Source organism: Cololabis saira, chromosome 18, assembly GCF_033807715.1.
Source record: "Cololabis saira isolate AMF1-May2022 chromosome 18, fColSai1.1, whole genome shotgun sequence".
NCBI lineage: Eukaryota > Metazoa > Chordata > Actinopteri > Beloniformes > Belonidae > Cololabis > Cololabis saira.
In genome coordinates this window covers 27,028,465-27,047,031 of record NC_084604.1, presented here as the reverse complement: position 1 = coordinate 27,047,031, position 18,567 = coordinate 27,028,465, and the positions used below count along the sequence as shown (strand labels likewise).

The following is an 18,567-nucleotide window of genomic DNA, read 5'->3' as shown; positions in this document are numbered from 1 at the left end:
ATAACGATAAAAAAAATACCAATACAAAAAGTGTCATCAACGGGAATCTTTCTTTCTTTCTTTCTTTCTTTCTGGCATTTATCCCAATAACGATAGTTGTTTCTTTCTTTCTGGCATTTATCCAAATAACGATAGTCGTTTCTTTCTTTCCTTCTTTCTTTTTGGCATTTATCCCAATAACGATAGTCGTTTCTTTCTTTCTTTTTGGCATTTATCCCAATAACGATAGTCGTTTCTTTCTTTCTTTCTTTTTGGCATTTATCCCAATAACGATATTCGTTTCTTTCTTTCTTTCTTTTTGGCATTTATCCCAATAACGATAGTCGTTTCTTTCTTTCTTTCTTTCTTTCTTTTTGGCATTTATCCCAATAACGATAGTTGTTTCTTTCTTTCTTTCTCATTTCCTCAATTTATAGTTTTTACCGTGAGATGGCAAATTCTTACCGTGGGGAATTTTATTGACGGTTTATTGTGAACGATAAAATATCACCCATCCCTAGTGTGAAGGTCTGTTAAGATCAGTTTTGTGCAATATCATGACACATGCACACAATCTGTGTAAATTATCTGTTATTTAATAACCAAGATTTGCTGAACAACTGTAGTTACAGTTCCTAGTTACCTGCCTGCGTCAGACAGATGGCAGTAGTACTGCAGTGTAAAGGCACATTGACAAATGCGATATCACACGACATAAAATTACCTGCATGATAAAAAGGAAAATCTGAAATGAATTTACGTCAGCCATCATAACGTGGCTTTGTCAAATACAGTCCCCACCCAGACTTTGTTTTTACAGCACTCCCTTGGTCAGTTTGAAGAAGATAAAAAACATAAATGAGTCAACACTGATAAACAAATGATAGTGTAAAACAAAGCAGTACACAAATCTTACTGAAAAATAAAATTATACATAGCATGTTACACTCTCACAGCAACACAAAGTGAAATAAATGAAGAAGTCCTCCAGGTGTATGAAGCTGACCGATTTGTAGTAACACAAAAACCGCTAACTTCAGTGCTAACCTGCTAAAAACAGGAGCACTGATGGATTTTCTGGAGTCTTTGTTATGCTTACTTGAGATTTTTGCTACATGACTTATAGCAGTGGCAGATGCTGCCAATAAATGAGTATAAAACCAAAGTAAAATTTTTAAAAATAAAGCCGACACTGTAAATCTGAAATGCAAAAAGAAGCCAACTAACTGCTTATCGACCACAGTCTGCATAAGTGCATTTGTTGACTCAATAGTAACGAGTTGAGGTTTTCCTTGAGTGTTTGGGGACTATGAACGTCCTCTTGACAATTAGAGGAATATACAATTAAGCAAAGTTTAGGTCAGTGCTAAGGACCGCCTTCATCAGATCCGCTTAGCTCATGCCTGCTGCTTGTCAGTGCACGTCCCGCCCGTTCTCACAAAGCTACCTCCCTTTTATCCACGTCAGGGTGTCACTGCCTCCTGGTCCATGCTACAGCCCAGAGCTTCGATGTCGTTGCTGATATCCGTGATCATACGGTCCCATTCGTCGCCCTCCGAGGTGTCCTGGCCCTCGTCCGAAGCTGCGCTGTCGCTGCTTCCTCCCGCCGCTCCGTTGCCGTTGGTGGTAGAATCCGAAGCGGAGCTGGCCGTACGCCTGCAGCGGCCAAAACTGTCCGTTATGATACCTCGGCCGTCCTTCACTCCAATGGTCTCGAGGAAGTTCTCAAAGTGCTGGCTGTCCTTCTCGGGAATGAAGGGCCGTAATCCTGTCAGGACAAGACGTATCTTTTAGAACTAATGCACATTGAAGCGCATGCATCACTTGTTTTACACGTGATTTAGTGAGTATTGTCTAACTGTGCTAGAACAAAAACAATTTCAATTTCTGGCTAAATTTTGTGCTGGTGATGGAATATTAGCTTCAGGATGCTGTTATCCACCGAGTAGGAGGAATTTCCTGCTGTCCCCATAGAGTTGTCGCAGATTTATGCAGAACTCATGAATGGAGGCACCATTACGGTATTCATGGAGCAGCGTGGCAAACTGCTGGATCTCTTGTGATGACAGCTTTGTCCGTAACTAAAAGGAGAAGAAAAAGGAATAAATATTAGGAAAAAAAGTGAATTATATAAGCTTTCACTATTTCTAATAAAGATTAAATGCCATACTGTGGTCATATAGTCCTGCAACAGCTCTGCAGCTGTGGTACTGAGTTCGCCTTCACTAGCAGTCTTCGTTTGAGGGGATGCTGGGGTGGATGCAGATGGAGAACTTCCTTCTGTATCCATAGTGGCCTGAAAAGGACTGAGGAAATCCACGACTTGTAAGCAACAAGAAACTCAACTACTGTCAGTGAAAGCAACTTAGTGTCTTGATTGGTGACCCAGGAGTGATGTACTTACAAAGGGCTGCCTTCTGCCTCAAAAGCCTCTTTAACATCCACTTTACTTGAAGAGTCATCTTCGAAAATTTCAGAATAGACAAAACAAAAAAATTACATTTGAGTAGTTAGTATAAGTTCTGAAAGTTCAGCAGCTTGAGAAAATGGGGCGAAAATACCTGCAGAAGCCAAGTAATATTATAGTATATTTACATTTCATGACATTTATTAAGTAAAACAAATGTGGTTTTAAGTCCTTACCGCTGTACAGGGACAGGTGTCTGGTAGGCGTAGTTGCTCCGTCAAAAATGGCTCTGTCTAAGAAGTCAATAGTTGACTCTGTGTAAACAATTTGAAAAACCTGGCTGAGCAAAAGACACAACTCCTCTGCTGCAGCCTAAAAAAAACAAAACAGAAAAAAGGTCAACTTGACATCACCTGCGACAAATAAGTGCATCATGATTAGCCAAATTCTGCTTCTTTTCTCTTATTTACTATTACAAGACTTTAAACCAGTTTTCCATTTTCCTGGACTGTCCAAATATCAGTAAATCAAACTTAACGGGATCTTTGCCGATAGCTTCTGTAGTGATTTCTACTGTAGATCGCTTGGGATTTAAATTTATTGTGTGCAGCTCTCACATCTGAAATATTACCTTATTATCAACTGCCAACACAAGCAGACAACAGACTTCCACGAGCACTGCTCCAGTGTCTGATGGGGGACTCAGAGTCTGGGACTTATTGAGATCGGGACACGAGCTGGGACAGGGAGAGCCTCCACACTCCTGGGCTGAAAAACACGGGAGGAACAAAAACAGGGAGTCAACTGTCGATTTTTTTGTATAATTGTACGAATACATTTTGTAATATATGACTCCCAACCTCCATTTCATCAGTATTAAGTATTATTTTAGTTACCACAGTTGCATTTCCAGACAGCAACAGTGGCTGCTTTTTTTTTTTTTTTTAAATACCAGTAGTGGGAAATCTGTTTCTTTGAAAACACATAAATCTAGAGCTAGTTTGCTTTATAAATTACAGTCTGCTTGGAAACATGTGCAGGCTGAGCAGCCTTGTAGACTAGACGGGATGTACCAAAAAGTGAATGTAAGGAGCATTTATGGGTACAAGTCGGGAACCGGCCTACTTTACATATTTCAAGGGTGCTGAATCCAAAAAAAATGGTACCCGAGCAAAATTTTGAGTTTTTGACCTTCTAATTTGCATATCAAAATGGCCGCCAAACTGCCTGTCTTGCTCAGTCGTTGGACCATTTTCCCCAAGTTTTTTTGTAAGTAGGCATTCAAAGATGATGAATTAAGTGTCTAGATCTATAGTCTAGGGTCAGAGCAAGGATATAGTGGAGGCTCAGTGCCTTTTTATGTATATATATATGCAAAATACCAACTTTTAAGGTGAAATTAAGCATTATTTGTGTCATTTTTAAGGCCGACATAAATATTCAGTCAATATCACTCTTAAATGTTACCAGTGTGTATATGATATGTGATGTATTCCATATTACATAATAATTAAGAAAAACACCATTGCAAGTTGTCTGAGAATTCATTTTTTTATGCAAACAAAGCATAATGCTCTTAATTCAAAAATCGAAAAATTTAAGTGAATAGGGAAAAAAAAACATGAAACTTCCCTTGAACAGTTCTACAGATCAGATCTTGTTTCTGTATATTTTCTTTCATGTTTCTAGCTGAATTGCTTTGCTTTCATCTCTCTTCTTCTGTAAGTTCCATAGGTCATTTGTTTTGGTAAATTGTTTTTATACCTTTCTAGTTTGCTTGTGTGCCATTTGTCTTTGGAATTTCATTTTGATTAGTATTTCTTTCTGCAGTCCTTTTCCAAGTTCTTTGGTTACCCATTGCCTTGGTATGCTTGAGGACTACAACTCCACATTTAAACAAGGACATTGGTCATCACTCTGACATGTACACATTGCAGTGCATAACAGCCCCGATTTTCGGCATTTGGCTATAGGTGGCTGTAGGTGGTTGTAGGTGGCTATAGGTGGCTGCAGGTGGCTGTAGGTGGTTGTAGGTGGCTATAGGTGGCTGCAGGTTGCTGGAGGTGGCTGTAGGTGGATGTAGGTGGCTGCAGGTGACCATAGGTGGCTGCAGGTGGCTGCAGGTGGCTATAGGTGGCTATAGGTGGCTGCAGGTGGCTGCAGGTGGCTATAGGTGGCTGCAGGGAGCTATAAGTGGCTGCAGGTGGCTATAAGTGGTTGCAGGGGGCTATAGGTGGCTGCAGGTTTCTGGAGGTGGCTGTAGGTGGCTGCAGGTGGCTATAGGTGGTTGCAGGGGGCTATAGGTGGCTGCAGGTTTCTGGAGGTGGCTGTAGGTGGCTATAGGTGGCTGCAGATTGCTGTAGGTGGCTGCAGGTGGCTATAGGTGGTTGCAGGGGGCTATAGGTGGCTGCAGGTTTCTGGAGGTGGCTGTAGGTGGCTATAGGTGGCTGCAGATTGCTGTAGGTGGCTGCAGGTGGCTATAGGTGGTTGCAGGGGGCTATAGGTGGCTGCAGGTTTCTGGAGGTGGCTGTAGGTGGATGTAGGTGGCTGCAGGTGGTTGCAGATTGCTGTAGGTGGCTGCAGGTGGCTATAGGTGGTTGCAGGGGGCTATAGGTGGCTGCAGGTTTCTGGAGGTGGCTGCAGGTGGTTGCAGGGGACTATAGGTGGCTGCAGATTGCTGTAGGTGGCTGCAGGTGGCTATAGGTGGTTGCAGGGGGCTATAGGTGGCTGCAGGTTTCTGGAGGTGGCTGCAGGTGGTTGCAGGGGGCTATAGGTGGCTGCAGATTGCTGTAGGTGGCTGCAGGTGGCTATAGGTGGTTGCAGGGGGCTATAGGTGGCTGCAGGTTTCTGGAGGTGGCTGTAGGTGGATGTAGGTGGCTGCAGGTGGTTGCAGATTGCTGTAGGTGGCTGCAGGTGGCTGCAGGTGGCTATAGGTGGTTGCAGGTGGCTATGGGTGGCTGCAGGTGGCTATAGGTGGCTGCAGGTGGCTATAGGTGGTTGCAGGGGGCTATAGGTGGCTGCAGGTTGCTATAGGTGGCTATAAGTGGCTATAAATGGCTGCAGGCGGCTATAGGTGGCTGCAGGTGGCTATAGGTGGCTATGGGTGGCTGCAGGTGGCTATAGGTGGCTATAGGTGACTGCAGGTGGATATAGGTGGCTGCAGGTGACTATAGGTGGCTGCAGGTGGCTATAGGTGGCTGCAGGTGGCTATAGGTGGCTGCAGGTGGCTATAGGTGACTATAGGTGGCTATAGGTGACTGCAGGTGGCTATAGGTGGCTGCAGGTGACTATAGGTGGCTGCAGGTGGCTATAGGTGGCTGCAGGTGGCTATAGGTGGCTGCAGGTGGCTATAGGTGGCTGCAGGTGGCTATAGGTGACTATAGGTGGCTGCAGGTGGCTATAGGTGACTGCAGGTGGCTATAGGTGGCTATAGGTGGCTGCAGGTGGCTATAAGTGGCTGCAGGTGGCTGCAGGTGACTATAGGTGGCTGCAGGTGACTATAGGTGGCTGCAGGTGGCTGCAGGTGGCTATAAGTGGCTGCAGGTGGCTATAGGTGGCTGCAGGTGGCTATAGGTGACTATAGGTGGCTATAGGTGGCTGCAGGTGGCTATAGGTGGCTGCAGGTGGCTATAGGTGGCTGCAGGTGGCTGTAGGTGACTATAGGTGGCTGTAGGTGACTATAGGTGACTGCAGGTGGCTGTAGGTGGCTGCAGGTGGCTGTAGGTGGCTATAGGTGGCTGTAGGTGGCTGCAGGTGGCTATAGGTGACTGCAGGTGGCTATAGGTGACTGCAGGTGGCTATAGGTGGCTGCAGGTGGCTATAGGTGGCTGCAGGTGGCTATAGGTGGCTGCAGGTGGCTATAGGTGACTGCAGGTGGCTATAGGTGGCTGCAGGTGGCTATAGGTGGCTGCAGGTGGCTATAAGTGGCTGCAGGTGGCTATAGGTGGCTGCAGGTGACTATAGGTGGCTGCAGGTGACTGCAGGTGGCTGCTGGTGGCTATAGGTACCAAAGTGTGTGAAACTGTTACGATCCTCTTTGCTGTTAATTCACCTCAGGCAAAGGGTCCTCAGTGATGGGACTGACCATGCTATGTACTGATCTAAATATTCAACTTGGTAGGCTACGTTTCATGGTGGTCTCTTTTTGATTATTTTTCCCTATTTACATGGGTTTTTAGAGAATTTAGAGAACAAATGCTTAATTTGAAAAAAAAAAAAAAAAAAAAAAACATGAAATCTCAGACAACTTGCAATGGGTTTTTTTTCTTTGTTATCATATAATATGGTGTACATCATATGTCATATCAACAGGGAAAATTTCAGAGTAACTTTTATTTAATATTTATGTCGGCCTTAAAAAATGACACAAATAATGCTTAATTTCACCTTAAAAGTTGGTATTTTGCATATATATATATACATAAAAAAGGCACTGAGCCTCCACTATATCCTTGTTTGACCCTTGACTATCGATCTAGAAACTTAATTTCCTCATCTTGATTGCCTACTTACAAAAAAAAATAGGAGGAAATGGTCCAATAACTGTGCAAGATGGGCAATTTGGCGGCCATTTTAATATGCAAATTAGAAGGTCAAAAACTCAAAATTTCACTCGGGTACCGGTTTTTTTGGACTCAGCACCCTTGAAATATGTAAGGTAGGCCGGTTCCCGGCTTGTACCCAGAAATGCTCCTTACTTCTTATAAAAGGCCTTTTTTCTGAAATCCGTCTAGACTATTGTGTTCTGCTCTCTTCATGCCAAAGAAAATAATTTCTGATGCAGAAATAGAGTATCCTAAAACATTTTGTGGCCCTATAACACTTATTTTCTGCTTGAACAAGTAGCTTTATAGCAAAGCGTGTACAATCTAAAGTAGTGGTCACAATTTTAAAGTAAAACAAATATAATTACACTACATAAAGTCTGATCTGTTATTCTGTATCATTTGATGTTATATAGAATCAGAAGTGATGATAATTTCATTAATCCCGATCGTTAGAACTGAGGATGTTCAGACTATATCACGGGAAGGCAAGTCAGAGTTTCCAGAAACCTGACACGTCCAAGCATCATCTTAGCAATTCAGAAACCTGCACTACACTATTAACCTTGAGTGAAAATAAAATATGTAGCTACAGTGCAGCCCTCTTCTCTGCAGATACATGTACATTTCTTATGGAAAACATTTCAAAATGCACAAGCAAAATAGTTTGAAACATCTATCAAAGAATTATTTGAGAGGCTCTAACATTCTGTCTCTTGAAACCGTGCTCTCTTTTTTACCTGTTTTTAGCACCACAAGGTGTAGCGAGTCATCCCTGATGTAGGAGACAGCAGCGATATCATGAATGGGAACTCTCAGGATGATGTCCTCTCCATCTCGCCATACGAGCTTGATGTTGTATGCCGATAGGCTCACTACTGCATCCTGCTCTGTCGTCAGTTGGCCTGCCAACTGATGGGACTTCTGAAAAACAGTCAGGGAAAAATAATAAAACATTTAAATTCAGACTTTATTTAAAATTTTCCCTATAATTCATCACATGCACTCTCTGTATCTATATGTCTGCCAGACCATACTGCTTAAAAAGTGTGGAGAACACAAAAGGAGAAAAAAGAAGAAATAAAGTAAAAATATATAGGTCAATCTTCCAGCTCAGATACTTACTCTTGCATTGTCAATTAGCTGCAGAACCTCGGTCCTACTTGACGGGTTCAAGTAACCTGGAACTGAAGTCAGCTGCCCCAAGTACTGCATAGAGCAAAGACACGTTTTGTTTTAGGAAATGAGTTGCACCAAAAGTCACGTAGGAACAAAAACACAACTAAATAGCAGTGAGCAACGACTTAGGGCTGCAACTGTTTAGAGATATTCCTGTTTAATAATAACTGACAGGTGACTATCAAAATGTGTCCACAATGTGAAACCTTTTGAGTAAGGAGAAGTGAGGAGAAGGTTTACTTCTCTGTTACCAGCACTCACTTTGACTTCCTTCTCAATGTAGTCGTTAAGCAGGATGTCTGGGTCGATGCGGTGGTCAGGCTGAGAGAGTGAGACAGTATGGAGGGCCCTGCGCTCTGTGGACTTCTCCAGGGCCTTCTTGTCCCTCCCCTTCTCTCCTTTCAGGAAGACTCGCTTGAATGGGGACACGATGCCAGGCTATTGAAAACACACAGAGAGCAAGAATCAGACTGGTACGTTTAAAATGACTTGTTTTAATATAGCCAACCCCCCCCTGTTTAAATTATGAACCAGCAGCAATTTCGGATTTTGCGGATATATATACACACACATACATACAGACACATATATATACATTCAAAAAGATGTAGTTTTAATGGTCTGACAACAACAATAAGCACTTACAAATAGAACTATTAACTATTACTATTACTCAGAGGTGGGTAGTAACGAGTTACATTTACTTTAGTACGTTTTGGGAAATGTTGTACTTTTAGGAGTAGTTTTGGATCACTATACTTTTTACTTTTACTTGAGTAGATTTGTGAAGGAGAAACTGTTACTCTTACTCCGCTACATTAGGCTACGTTGAGCTGTTACTTTTCTTTTATCCCCTCCACTTACACGTCAATCTCATGACATCACTGAGTGATTCTTTGGGAAAAATTTTTGTTTTTGCATGTTTTGTCACATTTACACAGACTCAAACACACACAGAGTTTCTATGAGTTCATGGGCTTGTTCTAGTTCTGCCTGGTTAAAAAAAAAAAGTACAAAGGCTTGAAATTTTGTGCTGCTTGTGCTTAATTTATTTTTTTATTCTGTTATTTTATTAAAGTACTTGAATTTACTTTAAGATTATTTTAATTCAAGATATTTTTTATTTTGTATTAATTTTAATTTATTTTATTATTTCATTGATTTCATTTGCCTGAAGATGATTATTTTGTACTTTCGTCTGTTTGAATGGTTGTTTTAAAAAAATAAATCAGACGTTACTCAACAGTTACTCAGTACTTGAGTAGTTTTTTCACCAAGTACTTTTTTACTTTTACTCAAGTAATTATTTGGATGATTACTTTTTTTACTTCTACTTGAGTCATATTATTCTGAAGTAACAGTACTTTTACTTGAGTACAATTTTTGGCTACTCTACCCACCTCTGCTATTACTATTAATTATTAATAAATTCATGTGTTCTCATTTTTGTTGTACCCTGTCCGTTCACAGAACTCCAATCAAAAGAATTGTAATCCTACTCATTTCTCAATATGCCGCACACATTTCAGCAAATGTAAAGCAAGTGTAAACACAGTGAAGAGCTAGTACTCATTGTTCAAAAGATTGTAAAAAGCATACCTCGTTCTCCATGAACCTTGTCTTAAAGAGAGCTGGCTACTGAACAGCCACCTAACAGCGCGGCTACAGATGCTGCCCGGCTCAGCTATCACCTGTTAGCTCCACTGACACACTGACAGCTGCCAACTGCCGAGAGATTAGCAGGAAAGACCCAAACTGTTTATGTGAGGGGTGTGACCCCCAAAAAAGGAAGGAAAGTGTCGCTGACTTGATACTCAGGCACAAGAACAGGAAAGGAAGAAGCCACAACTTCCTGTGAAGACACGTGCTTTGACTATTAAGAAACATTTCTGCAGCAGACTTCTCATGTTGTTATGACAACTGCTTCAAAGATGCTGATGACAGACAAAAGCAGCAAATGAAATGCATAATAACTTCATCCCAAAACTTGATATAATGCCACAATGTATTTTGTCTCAACACTCTCAGAACTATGCAATCTTATTAAACTATGCAATCTTATTTATTTATACAACACTGCTAAACCACGGAAACTGAAGACGGAACATTCTGCTGCGTTAACCACACACGTCACATCTGCGATGCCTTTAACGCAGCCGATGCAATAAAGTGAAAAGCACAGACAATATGATCTAACAATATCTAAGAGGTTTACAGTATTATTACAGTTTATTTAGTACTTTAGAGCTGTGGTTCCTCGCCCATGCTCACCAACTCTGGTGCAGTAATATCAGTCAAATGCCCCGTGTGAAACTCTGGCAGGAAGCAGGACCACAGACACAGTGTGAAAAATCTCTTCTGCGTGAGAGAAGTGTGCTACTTTTAAACTGGACCTGTAGCTCAGTTCCTGTGCTGACATTTGATCAAACCTCACACTACAGAAGAACACAAGCAGCAGGACTACTGCATTATTTAACAGTGAGCCACCAGTACGGATAAGCACATTAACATTTTACAATTCCTGCTTGTGAAATGTGAGTCAAAGGCTACTACTGCTGACCCATGTGGCAGCCCAGAAGATAAATTGTGTGTTTGTGTGTGTGTGTGTGGCGGGGGGGGGGGGCACAACTTGAAAAACCTTCTCACAATTTAAATAAAATCATCTGTGACATTATGACTAGGCCTGTGTTGAAAAAATCGATTTCCCAATTCTACATCGATTCTCATATTAATTCCTAAAAATCTATCTATATTTTATTTATTTATGTATTTTTTTTCATCATTACATTACAACTTTTGGTTATTTTTTTGTTTATCCCCAAAAAAGGAATGCTTTGTTGGACACGAGAATAACTGGTGCCATGTTTTTGACTTTAAATATGTTTAAAGGTATGAAAACATTAAAGTGTTAGGTTATAATTGCATAAATTGTCTATATTTCATTACTTTATATACTGTCTTGGGGTTACATTTGCTAAAAATGCTAAAAACCAAATGCTCAAAAATTAAAAACCAAAATAGACCGAAAATGGAACAAATAAAAACGGATTGTGGGAAAAAATAAAACCGATTTCATCCGTGTCTATTTCCTCCCTGGATCTGTTTGATAATTCTGACCCACATGATGTTTCTGAAAGCAGTTCTATCAGCATTCTGGGAGCTGGTTGGTCCTTACAGCATCATTAGCTGCCAATACTTGCTGTTTAATCTCAATATAATACTAGTAGTAATATTTTACATAACTACAGTCATATAATTCATGCAACAGCTCAAAAAACAGTTTTAATAACACTAACCCAAATCAATATCGGAATCGAATCGGATCGAATCAAATCTTGATAATCGATTCTGAATCTTAAGAATCAGAATCGAATCGATTCTTGACATTTGAATCGATCCCCAGCCCTAATTATGACCACTGACGGGTAAACACTGCTTTATCTTAGGACAATGCAATGATCTGCTTGGGAAAAAGCTGCATCCTGGCATTGACATGCATTTTATTTTGCCACTTGGCACCTATAAAAACATTCTGCAGACAAAATTAACATTAATTCACTGACAGGCTTCAGAATCCCACAAAAGCTACTATCAATACACATGCCTGCATTACTGTTTCCCCCTGAATATGACAGCATCACTTCCATCTTCCCCAGTAGTCAGCAGTGAATCCCTCAACAAGTTTTTTTTGTTTTTTTAAAGGCAATCCCAATCCACAGAGACCCCATCCCCACAAACAGCATAGTTAGCATCCCAGTACCAGACTCTCCAGAACACCATAAGATGTTCTTTGTCCAGATTCTGACTCTGTCACAGATCTTTAGGGAGAACAATAAGAACCAGCTCAGTATTAAGCAGGTAATAATGTCATGGCTGACTGGTTTACATGTTAACCATTGACAATACTTTATTTGAAAAATTAATTCCTATACTAATGCTATGCGTAGGTTTCCTGACAAGATCGATGAAGGAGTTTACTTAAATTATCTGTAATTTAAGTGAAAGCTACCTGAGACCAGAGCTTCTTCTGGGCCAAATGCTATCTTCTAACAACACCATGTGGCACAAACAGGAACTGCACCTGGTGGGAGGCGCTCCTCCTTTGAAATAAAACTGATAACTGGACCAAGAATGTCAAAATAATATCAAACCTTTTTAGTGATAAAATGAATTCACAATGATATTAAGTAACCACATTTTCCATGTCCTAAAAATGAAAATGTATGATTACATGCACTATTTATGGACACTTTTTCTTATTTATAGCAGTTATGTAAATGATAAATTATGACTCAAATGGAAAATCCGGTGGAAATTATGTCTTATCAAATTAAAGTGAAGATTATTGTCAATGCTGGAAAAACATTTCCAGAAAAACCTCTGGGCAATTAAGATCTAAATTTCTGGAGCTAGAAAAATAGAATAGAATAGAATAGGATTTGTTGGCCAAGTATGGACATGCCGGACAGGGAATTTGTTTTCGGTTTTTTTTTGCTCACTGAACCGAGATTTAAATAGTTACAAACAGTAATAGACAAATGGCTCTTATTAACATATATACAATATAAAAGTGAAATGTGGAGCAGTATGAGGTAGACACGGTTATTGAAAGGTGCACTGTTACAGCATATGATTGTGGTTGTTATCTTTATTATTAATAAAAACGGTTTCTTCCTGACTGCAGCTGTCCTCGTGAACAAGGCCCTGGACCCCCCTCTCCCCCGTCTACCACAGACTGTCCCCCCCCCCACTCTACGTTACATTAACGTTCTGACCTTATGCGTCACATTAACGCACATGCCAGGTCATCTCATATACATTTCTTTTCCCCCTACAGACTCATCACTCTGGCACTTTAGAACCAACTTGTTGTACATTTTTTCTTTTAATATTATTTGCTCTTTTGTATTGCACCAATCACCACAACAAATTCCTTGTATGTGTTGAACTACTATTTGTAAATTTTTTGTAAATATTATCCATTTTTTGGGGGTTTACTATTTTTTTCTCTCTTGTACATACTCTTTTTCTACTTTTTATATTGCTCTTTTTATTATTTAACTATTTATTGGTTATTTCTATTTTAAATTTTTTGTATAAAGCGTGTGTGTTTTGGCTGCTGCACGACTGAATTTCTCCTCTGGGAGATCAATAAAGTCTTCTATTCTATTCTACTTGGCAATAAACTTCTTTCTGATCTGATTTTGATATTAACATATATATAATTTAAAAGTAAAAGGTGCAGCAGTATGCGGTAGTCATGGTTATTGAAAGTTGCATTGTTACAGCATATGATTGTGGTTATTATTATTATTATTGCACAGTGTTAAAAATAATAATAATAATAATAATAATAATAATAATAATAATAAACAATTCAAACTATTCTCTCGTGGAAGAATGGCATAAAAATAAACTTTGTATCAACACCTAACTTGTGTCATGTGGCTTTGGCTGAGCTTGAGGTGCCCTGCCCTTATTTACCCCAGAAACAGATCCGCCCATGAACAGTAGGAGCAAAAATAAAACGGCAGGTAACCATGGCAACAGTCTGCTGCGCGTTTCCACGTCAATGCCAGTCCACGCAGGTTCAGCGTGGACAGAAGCAACCCAGACGTCCTGTCCTGTGATTGACATTAATAACCTAATAACCACCTCCCCAGTCCTACTTGAGATGTTCTGGTCAAGACTATGTATTTATTTAACTTGTATTTACACAGGCAAGCACTGCTACAGACGATAACAGTCGTTTGTGCTTTAATGAGATATTCAACCTTCACCCAGAAAAAAAGTCAAAATTTGGCGGCAGCTCTTATAAATATTAACTATAAAACAAACACGTCACAGACGTTTATATCTAGGGCTGCCAACCGTCCCTTGAAAAACGGAATCGTCCCGTATTGAGCTGAAAAGGGACGCACTTTGTCCCGTATTACTGAGAAACAAAAAATAGTCATAAAATGCCAATCGAAAATGACATTGAGCTGTTAGTTTTTAGTTTTTTAGTTTATTGTTTTGCACAGTTTTTTAAAAATATACAGGAAATATCAATGATAAACACTATAGGTGCAGGAAGACGCAAAAAACCCAACGGGCTTATTTGAAGCCTCCACCGAAGATATTAAAATTTAATGTGAAGATTAACATACAAAAAACAGATAGTAAAACTACACAAAAGTGATGGCAAACTAATAATGCAATATATAAATAATAGTGTAATGTTGAGCTCATAAGTTATTTTTTTTCTGTTTTAGTACAACTGTAGCCTACAGTCATGGCCTTTAAGGCCAGAAATATGTTTAAGTTTTCTACAGACTTTCTGTTTTCACTTTTGTTATTGCACTAAAAAATGTGCACTATTACAGAACGGATGTTCTGCTTTCTTTCTATCGTTTTATATTAATTTATACAATTTTAAGTTCAGTAGGACCGGTTTCTGTTTATAAAAGATACTTTTTTGTTATTTTTTATTAAAGTGAATTGCTGGATAATAATGTGTTTTCCACGTGTTCATGGCATACACAAATATGCATCTAATTAAATTCAGTCAAATAGTTAAAAAATTGTTTCACTCACAAAAAAAGGGGCTAAAAAAATTCACCACACCAGGAAGAGTGAAGCCTGTCCCTTATTTATGTTTCAGGGAGTTTTAACCCACTTATATCCACTTATTAGGGTTGCCACTTTTAAGAAATAGAAATAAGGAACGTCCCGATTTCAGCAGCGCAGGCGCCAAAAAACATCCCCAAAACTTCTAAACTGCATAGAAATGTGTTTATTTTATATGAAAAAACAAAATGTTTTGATTTAAAGTTTAAAGTGCTTTAATAGCATTGAACTTGCATGACTGTACAGACAGCCAACCATACTAGCAACTGAAATAGCCTCCTATGCTATGCATGTCCACATCAGCCCAGATGTAGAATATAGCCTACGTGAAGAATATGGTGTAAAAGTTAGTTTATTTCAATTATTCAACTAGAATATGGTGTAAAAGTTAATTTATTTCAATAATTCAACTAGAATATGGTGTAAAAGTTAATTTATTTCAATAATTCAACTAGAATATGGTGTAAAGGTTAATTTATTTCAATAATTCAACCAGAATATGGTGTAAAGGTTAGGTTATTTCAATAATTCAACTAGAATATGGTGTAAAAGTTAATTTACTTCAATAATTCAACTAGAATATGGTGTAAAGGTTAATTTATTTCAATAATTCAACTAGAATATGGTGTAAAAGTTAATTTATTTCAATAATTCAACTTAAAAGATGAAAATACATTACATAGTCCCATTACATGCAAAGCAAGATGTGTTAAACCTTTATTTGTTTGTTATAATTTTGATGATTGAATTGTTTGTTGATTTCATAATAGGCTATAGAGATTTTTTTATTTGGGGTTTTCATAAACTGTGAGCCATAATCACCAAAATTATAACAAATAAAGGCTTGAAATATCTCACTTTGCATGTAGTGAGAAATAATATATTTGTTTCACCTTTAGTTGAATTTACTACGAATGAAGTTTTGCAATATATTCACATTTTCCGACCTTCACCTGTATATTATGACATAAATAAATAAAAGCATAATGTATGTCTGTATTGGTTCAAAACGGAACTTTTAATTCCCAATTACGGAACAATTCCGTATTTCAAGGGACGGGTGACAAGTTTACCACTTATAGCCACTTATATTCACTTTATATTCCCTTATATCCACTTATATCCGATTATATTCCCTTATATTCCCTTATATCCACTTATATTCCCTTATATCCACTTATATCCACTTATATTCCCTTATATCCACTTATATTCCCTTATATCCACTTATATCCACTTATATCCACTTATATCCACTTATATCCCACAACCATCTCAAAAGTTTGGAGATATCCAAAGTTTCACTCCTCGAGTCTGAACTGGTTAACCCTCCATATTTACCACACCAACCATCATCCTCATCCCAGTGGCGCTGGTCAGCGGACACATCTCTTTAGTTCAGGTTGTAAAATGAGTTATTACATTAATAAACTTTATCACATCTGGCCACTGAGCTCGCTAGCGGTTAGCCCCCTGCGGCTAGTTAGCATTCAGGCAAAAGTGCGTCCAAAACCCTCCACTCACCTTTTTTACTTTCTTCACATCATCCTCCATCGCTAAGTCAAGATCCTCGCCTTCATATCCACCTCAGCTGGGGGATCCAGGCGGGACTAGAGACGTGAATACGGAGGTTCTTCTGTGCCCTGACAGGGCTACTTTAGCCTAGCGCCGCTAGCCGCAGGAGAACTCCGGGCTGGAGCACAAACGCCGTCATAGTTATTATCCCCAGCTGCCGCCGGAGGACGAAATTCAACCCTGAACAGAAAGAGACGTTTCTTTACGCTCAAAGGAAGCAGGGGAGCGGTCTGTGGAGGAGACAAACTCGGACAAGACAGTCCAAACTTTTCAACCGTGCCGCCATTTTGGGCGTTAAGTTCTCGAGCAGCAGCAGCTGCAGAAACATCCTCACTTTACAGACCAAAACAGGAGCTGAACATGCTGCACTTTACAGACCAAAACAGGAGCTGAACATGCTGCACTTTACAGACTAAAACATGCTGCACTTTACAGACCAAAACATGCTGCACTTTACAGACCAAAACATGCTGCACTTTACAGACCAAAACATGCTGCACTTTACAGACCAAAACATGCTGCACTTTACAGACCAAAACATGCTGCACTTTACAGACCAAAACATGCTGCACTTTACAGACCAAAACATGCTGCACTTTACAGACCAAAACAGGAGCTGAACATGCTGCACTTTACAAACCAAAACAGGTGTCGTGCCAAAAAGTGATTGCTTGCCAGAATCTGATTTCTCCCCTGAAAATGGGTCTGTTTACCTGCCAAAAATTGATTGAAGGCCAAATGCAGTTAATGAAAGGTTGTTTCTAGTAGCCTACTAGAGTACTAGAGCTCACAGGATTGCTTTAAACTCTTTTAAAGGACCATTACAACACAAAATATGCATTTTCACCTGCAAAAAATTGATTGAAGGCCAAATACAGTTAATGAAAAGTTGTTTCTGCCTAAATATGACTTGATCTCATTCTTGAGCTTCATAATCTGAAAATCAAACCAAAACCATGTTCAGGAGATAAACATGCTGCACTTTACAAACCAAAACAGGAGCTGGAGCTGAACATGCTGCACCTTACAGACCAAAACAGGAGCTGAACATGCTGCACTTTACAAACCAAAACAGGAGCTGAACATGCTGCACTTTACAGACCAAAACAGGAGCTGAACATGCTGCACTTTACAAACCAAAACAGGTGTCATGCCAAAAAGTGATTGCCTGGCTGCCAGAATCTGATTTCTCCCCTGAAAATGGGTCTTATTACCTGCCAAAAATTGATTGAAGGCCAAATGCAGTTAATGAAAGGTTGTTTCTAGTACTAGAGTACTAGAGTTCACAGGATTGCTTTTAACTCTTTTAAACTTTAAAGGACCATTACAACACAAAATAGGCATTTTCACCTGCCAAAAAATTATTGAAGGCCAAATACAGTTAATGAAAAGTTGTTTCTGCCTAAATATGACTTGATCTCATTCTTGAGCTTCATAATCTGAAAATCTGACGTTTTAGCGCTATCGCTCAACGGGCTGCTGTGCGCGCTCCCGCGGCCAGAAATCAGAAGAAATCAGATTCTGGCAGGCAATCATTTTTTGGCACAACACATGAGCTGAACATGCTGCACTTTACAAACCAAAACAGGAGCTGAACATGCTGCACTTTACAAACCAAAACAGGAGCTGGAGCTGAACATGCTGCACTTTACAGACCAAAACAGGAGCTGAACATGCTGCACTTTACAAACCAAAACAGGAGCTGGAGCTGAACATGCTGCACTTTACAGACCAAAACAGGAGCTGAACATGCTGCACTTTACACACCAAAACAGGAGCTGAACATGCTGCACTTTACAAACCAAAACAGGAGCTGAACATGCTGCACTTTACAAACCAAAACAGGTGTCGTGCCTAAAAGTGATTGCCTGCCAGAATCTGATTTCTCTCCTGAAAATGGGTCTTTTTACCTGCCAAAAATTGATTGGAGGCCAAATGCAGTTAATGAAAGGTTGTTTCTAGTTCTAGAGTATGTAACCTCGATGAGGATGAGCCGATATAACAGGGGCTTCAATTAAAAGGCCAAGACGGTCAGCGTGGGTCAATCTGCCATTTATTTTACATGACTAAAACTCTAAAATACCACAGTCAATGAAGGAAAAGAAGATAGACAGACACATCACGGCTGGGGAGCCAACCACTCACTGCCTAGGACGCTGGGAGTAAAGTAAATCAGAAATAAATGAAAGGTTGTTTCTAGTTCTAGAGTACTAGAGCTCACAGGATTGCTTTTAACTCTAAAGGACCATTACAACACAAAATAGGCATTTTCAC

At 39.7% G+C, this 18,567-nt stretch overlaps 1 protein-coding gene across 4 annotated transcripts; it reads right to left on the bottom strand.

Annotated features, from left to right (window-relative positions):
- Window positions 1-557: 557 nt before the first annotated feature.
- ccm2 (CCM2 scaffold protein) lies at window positions 558-16,595 on the bottom strand. Of its 4 annotated transcripts, none has more exons than XM_061706949.1 (10): window positions 16,243-16,595; window positions 8,371-8,547; window positions 8,056-8,139; window positions 7,671-7,854; window positions 3,018-3,154; window positions 2,623-2,758; window positions 2,384-2,441; window positions 2,150-2,285; window positions 1,922-2,060; window positions 558-1,747 (listed from the first exon to the last, which is right to left on the bottom strand). In XM_061706949.1, exons 1-10 carry the CDS (start codon window positions 16,270-16,272, stop codon window positions 1,443-1,445), a joined length of 1,386 nt encoding a protein of 461 aa, XP_061562933.1. In that variant the 5' UTR covers window positions 16,273-16,595; the 3' UTR covers window positions 558-1,442. The 4 variants fall into 4 exon arrangements, with proteins under 4 accessions (XP_061562933.1, XP_061562935.1, XP_061562936.1 ...); XM_061706951.1 differs by having other exon boundaries at window positions 1,994-2,060; XM_061706952.1 differs by having other exon boundaries at window positions 2,000-2,060.
- Between the last annotated feature and the right edge of the window lie 1,972 nt (window positions 16,596-18,567).

Coding starts and splice junctions, on each gene's coding strand:
- ccm2 (XM_061706949.1), bottom strand. CDS start 16,272: ATGGAGGATGATGTGAAGAAAGTAAAAAAG. Junction 8,548..16,242: donor ATGTGAAGAAAGTAAAAAAG/GTGAGTGGAGGG, acceptor TGTTTTCAATAG/CCTGGCATCGTGTCCCCATT. Junction 2,759..3,017: donor TGTTGGCAGTTGATAATAAG/GTAATATTTCAG, acceptor TGTTTTTTTTAG/GCTGCAGCAGAGGAGTTGTG.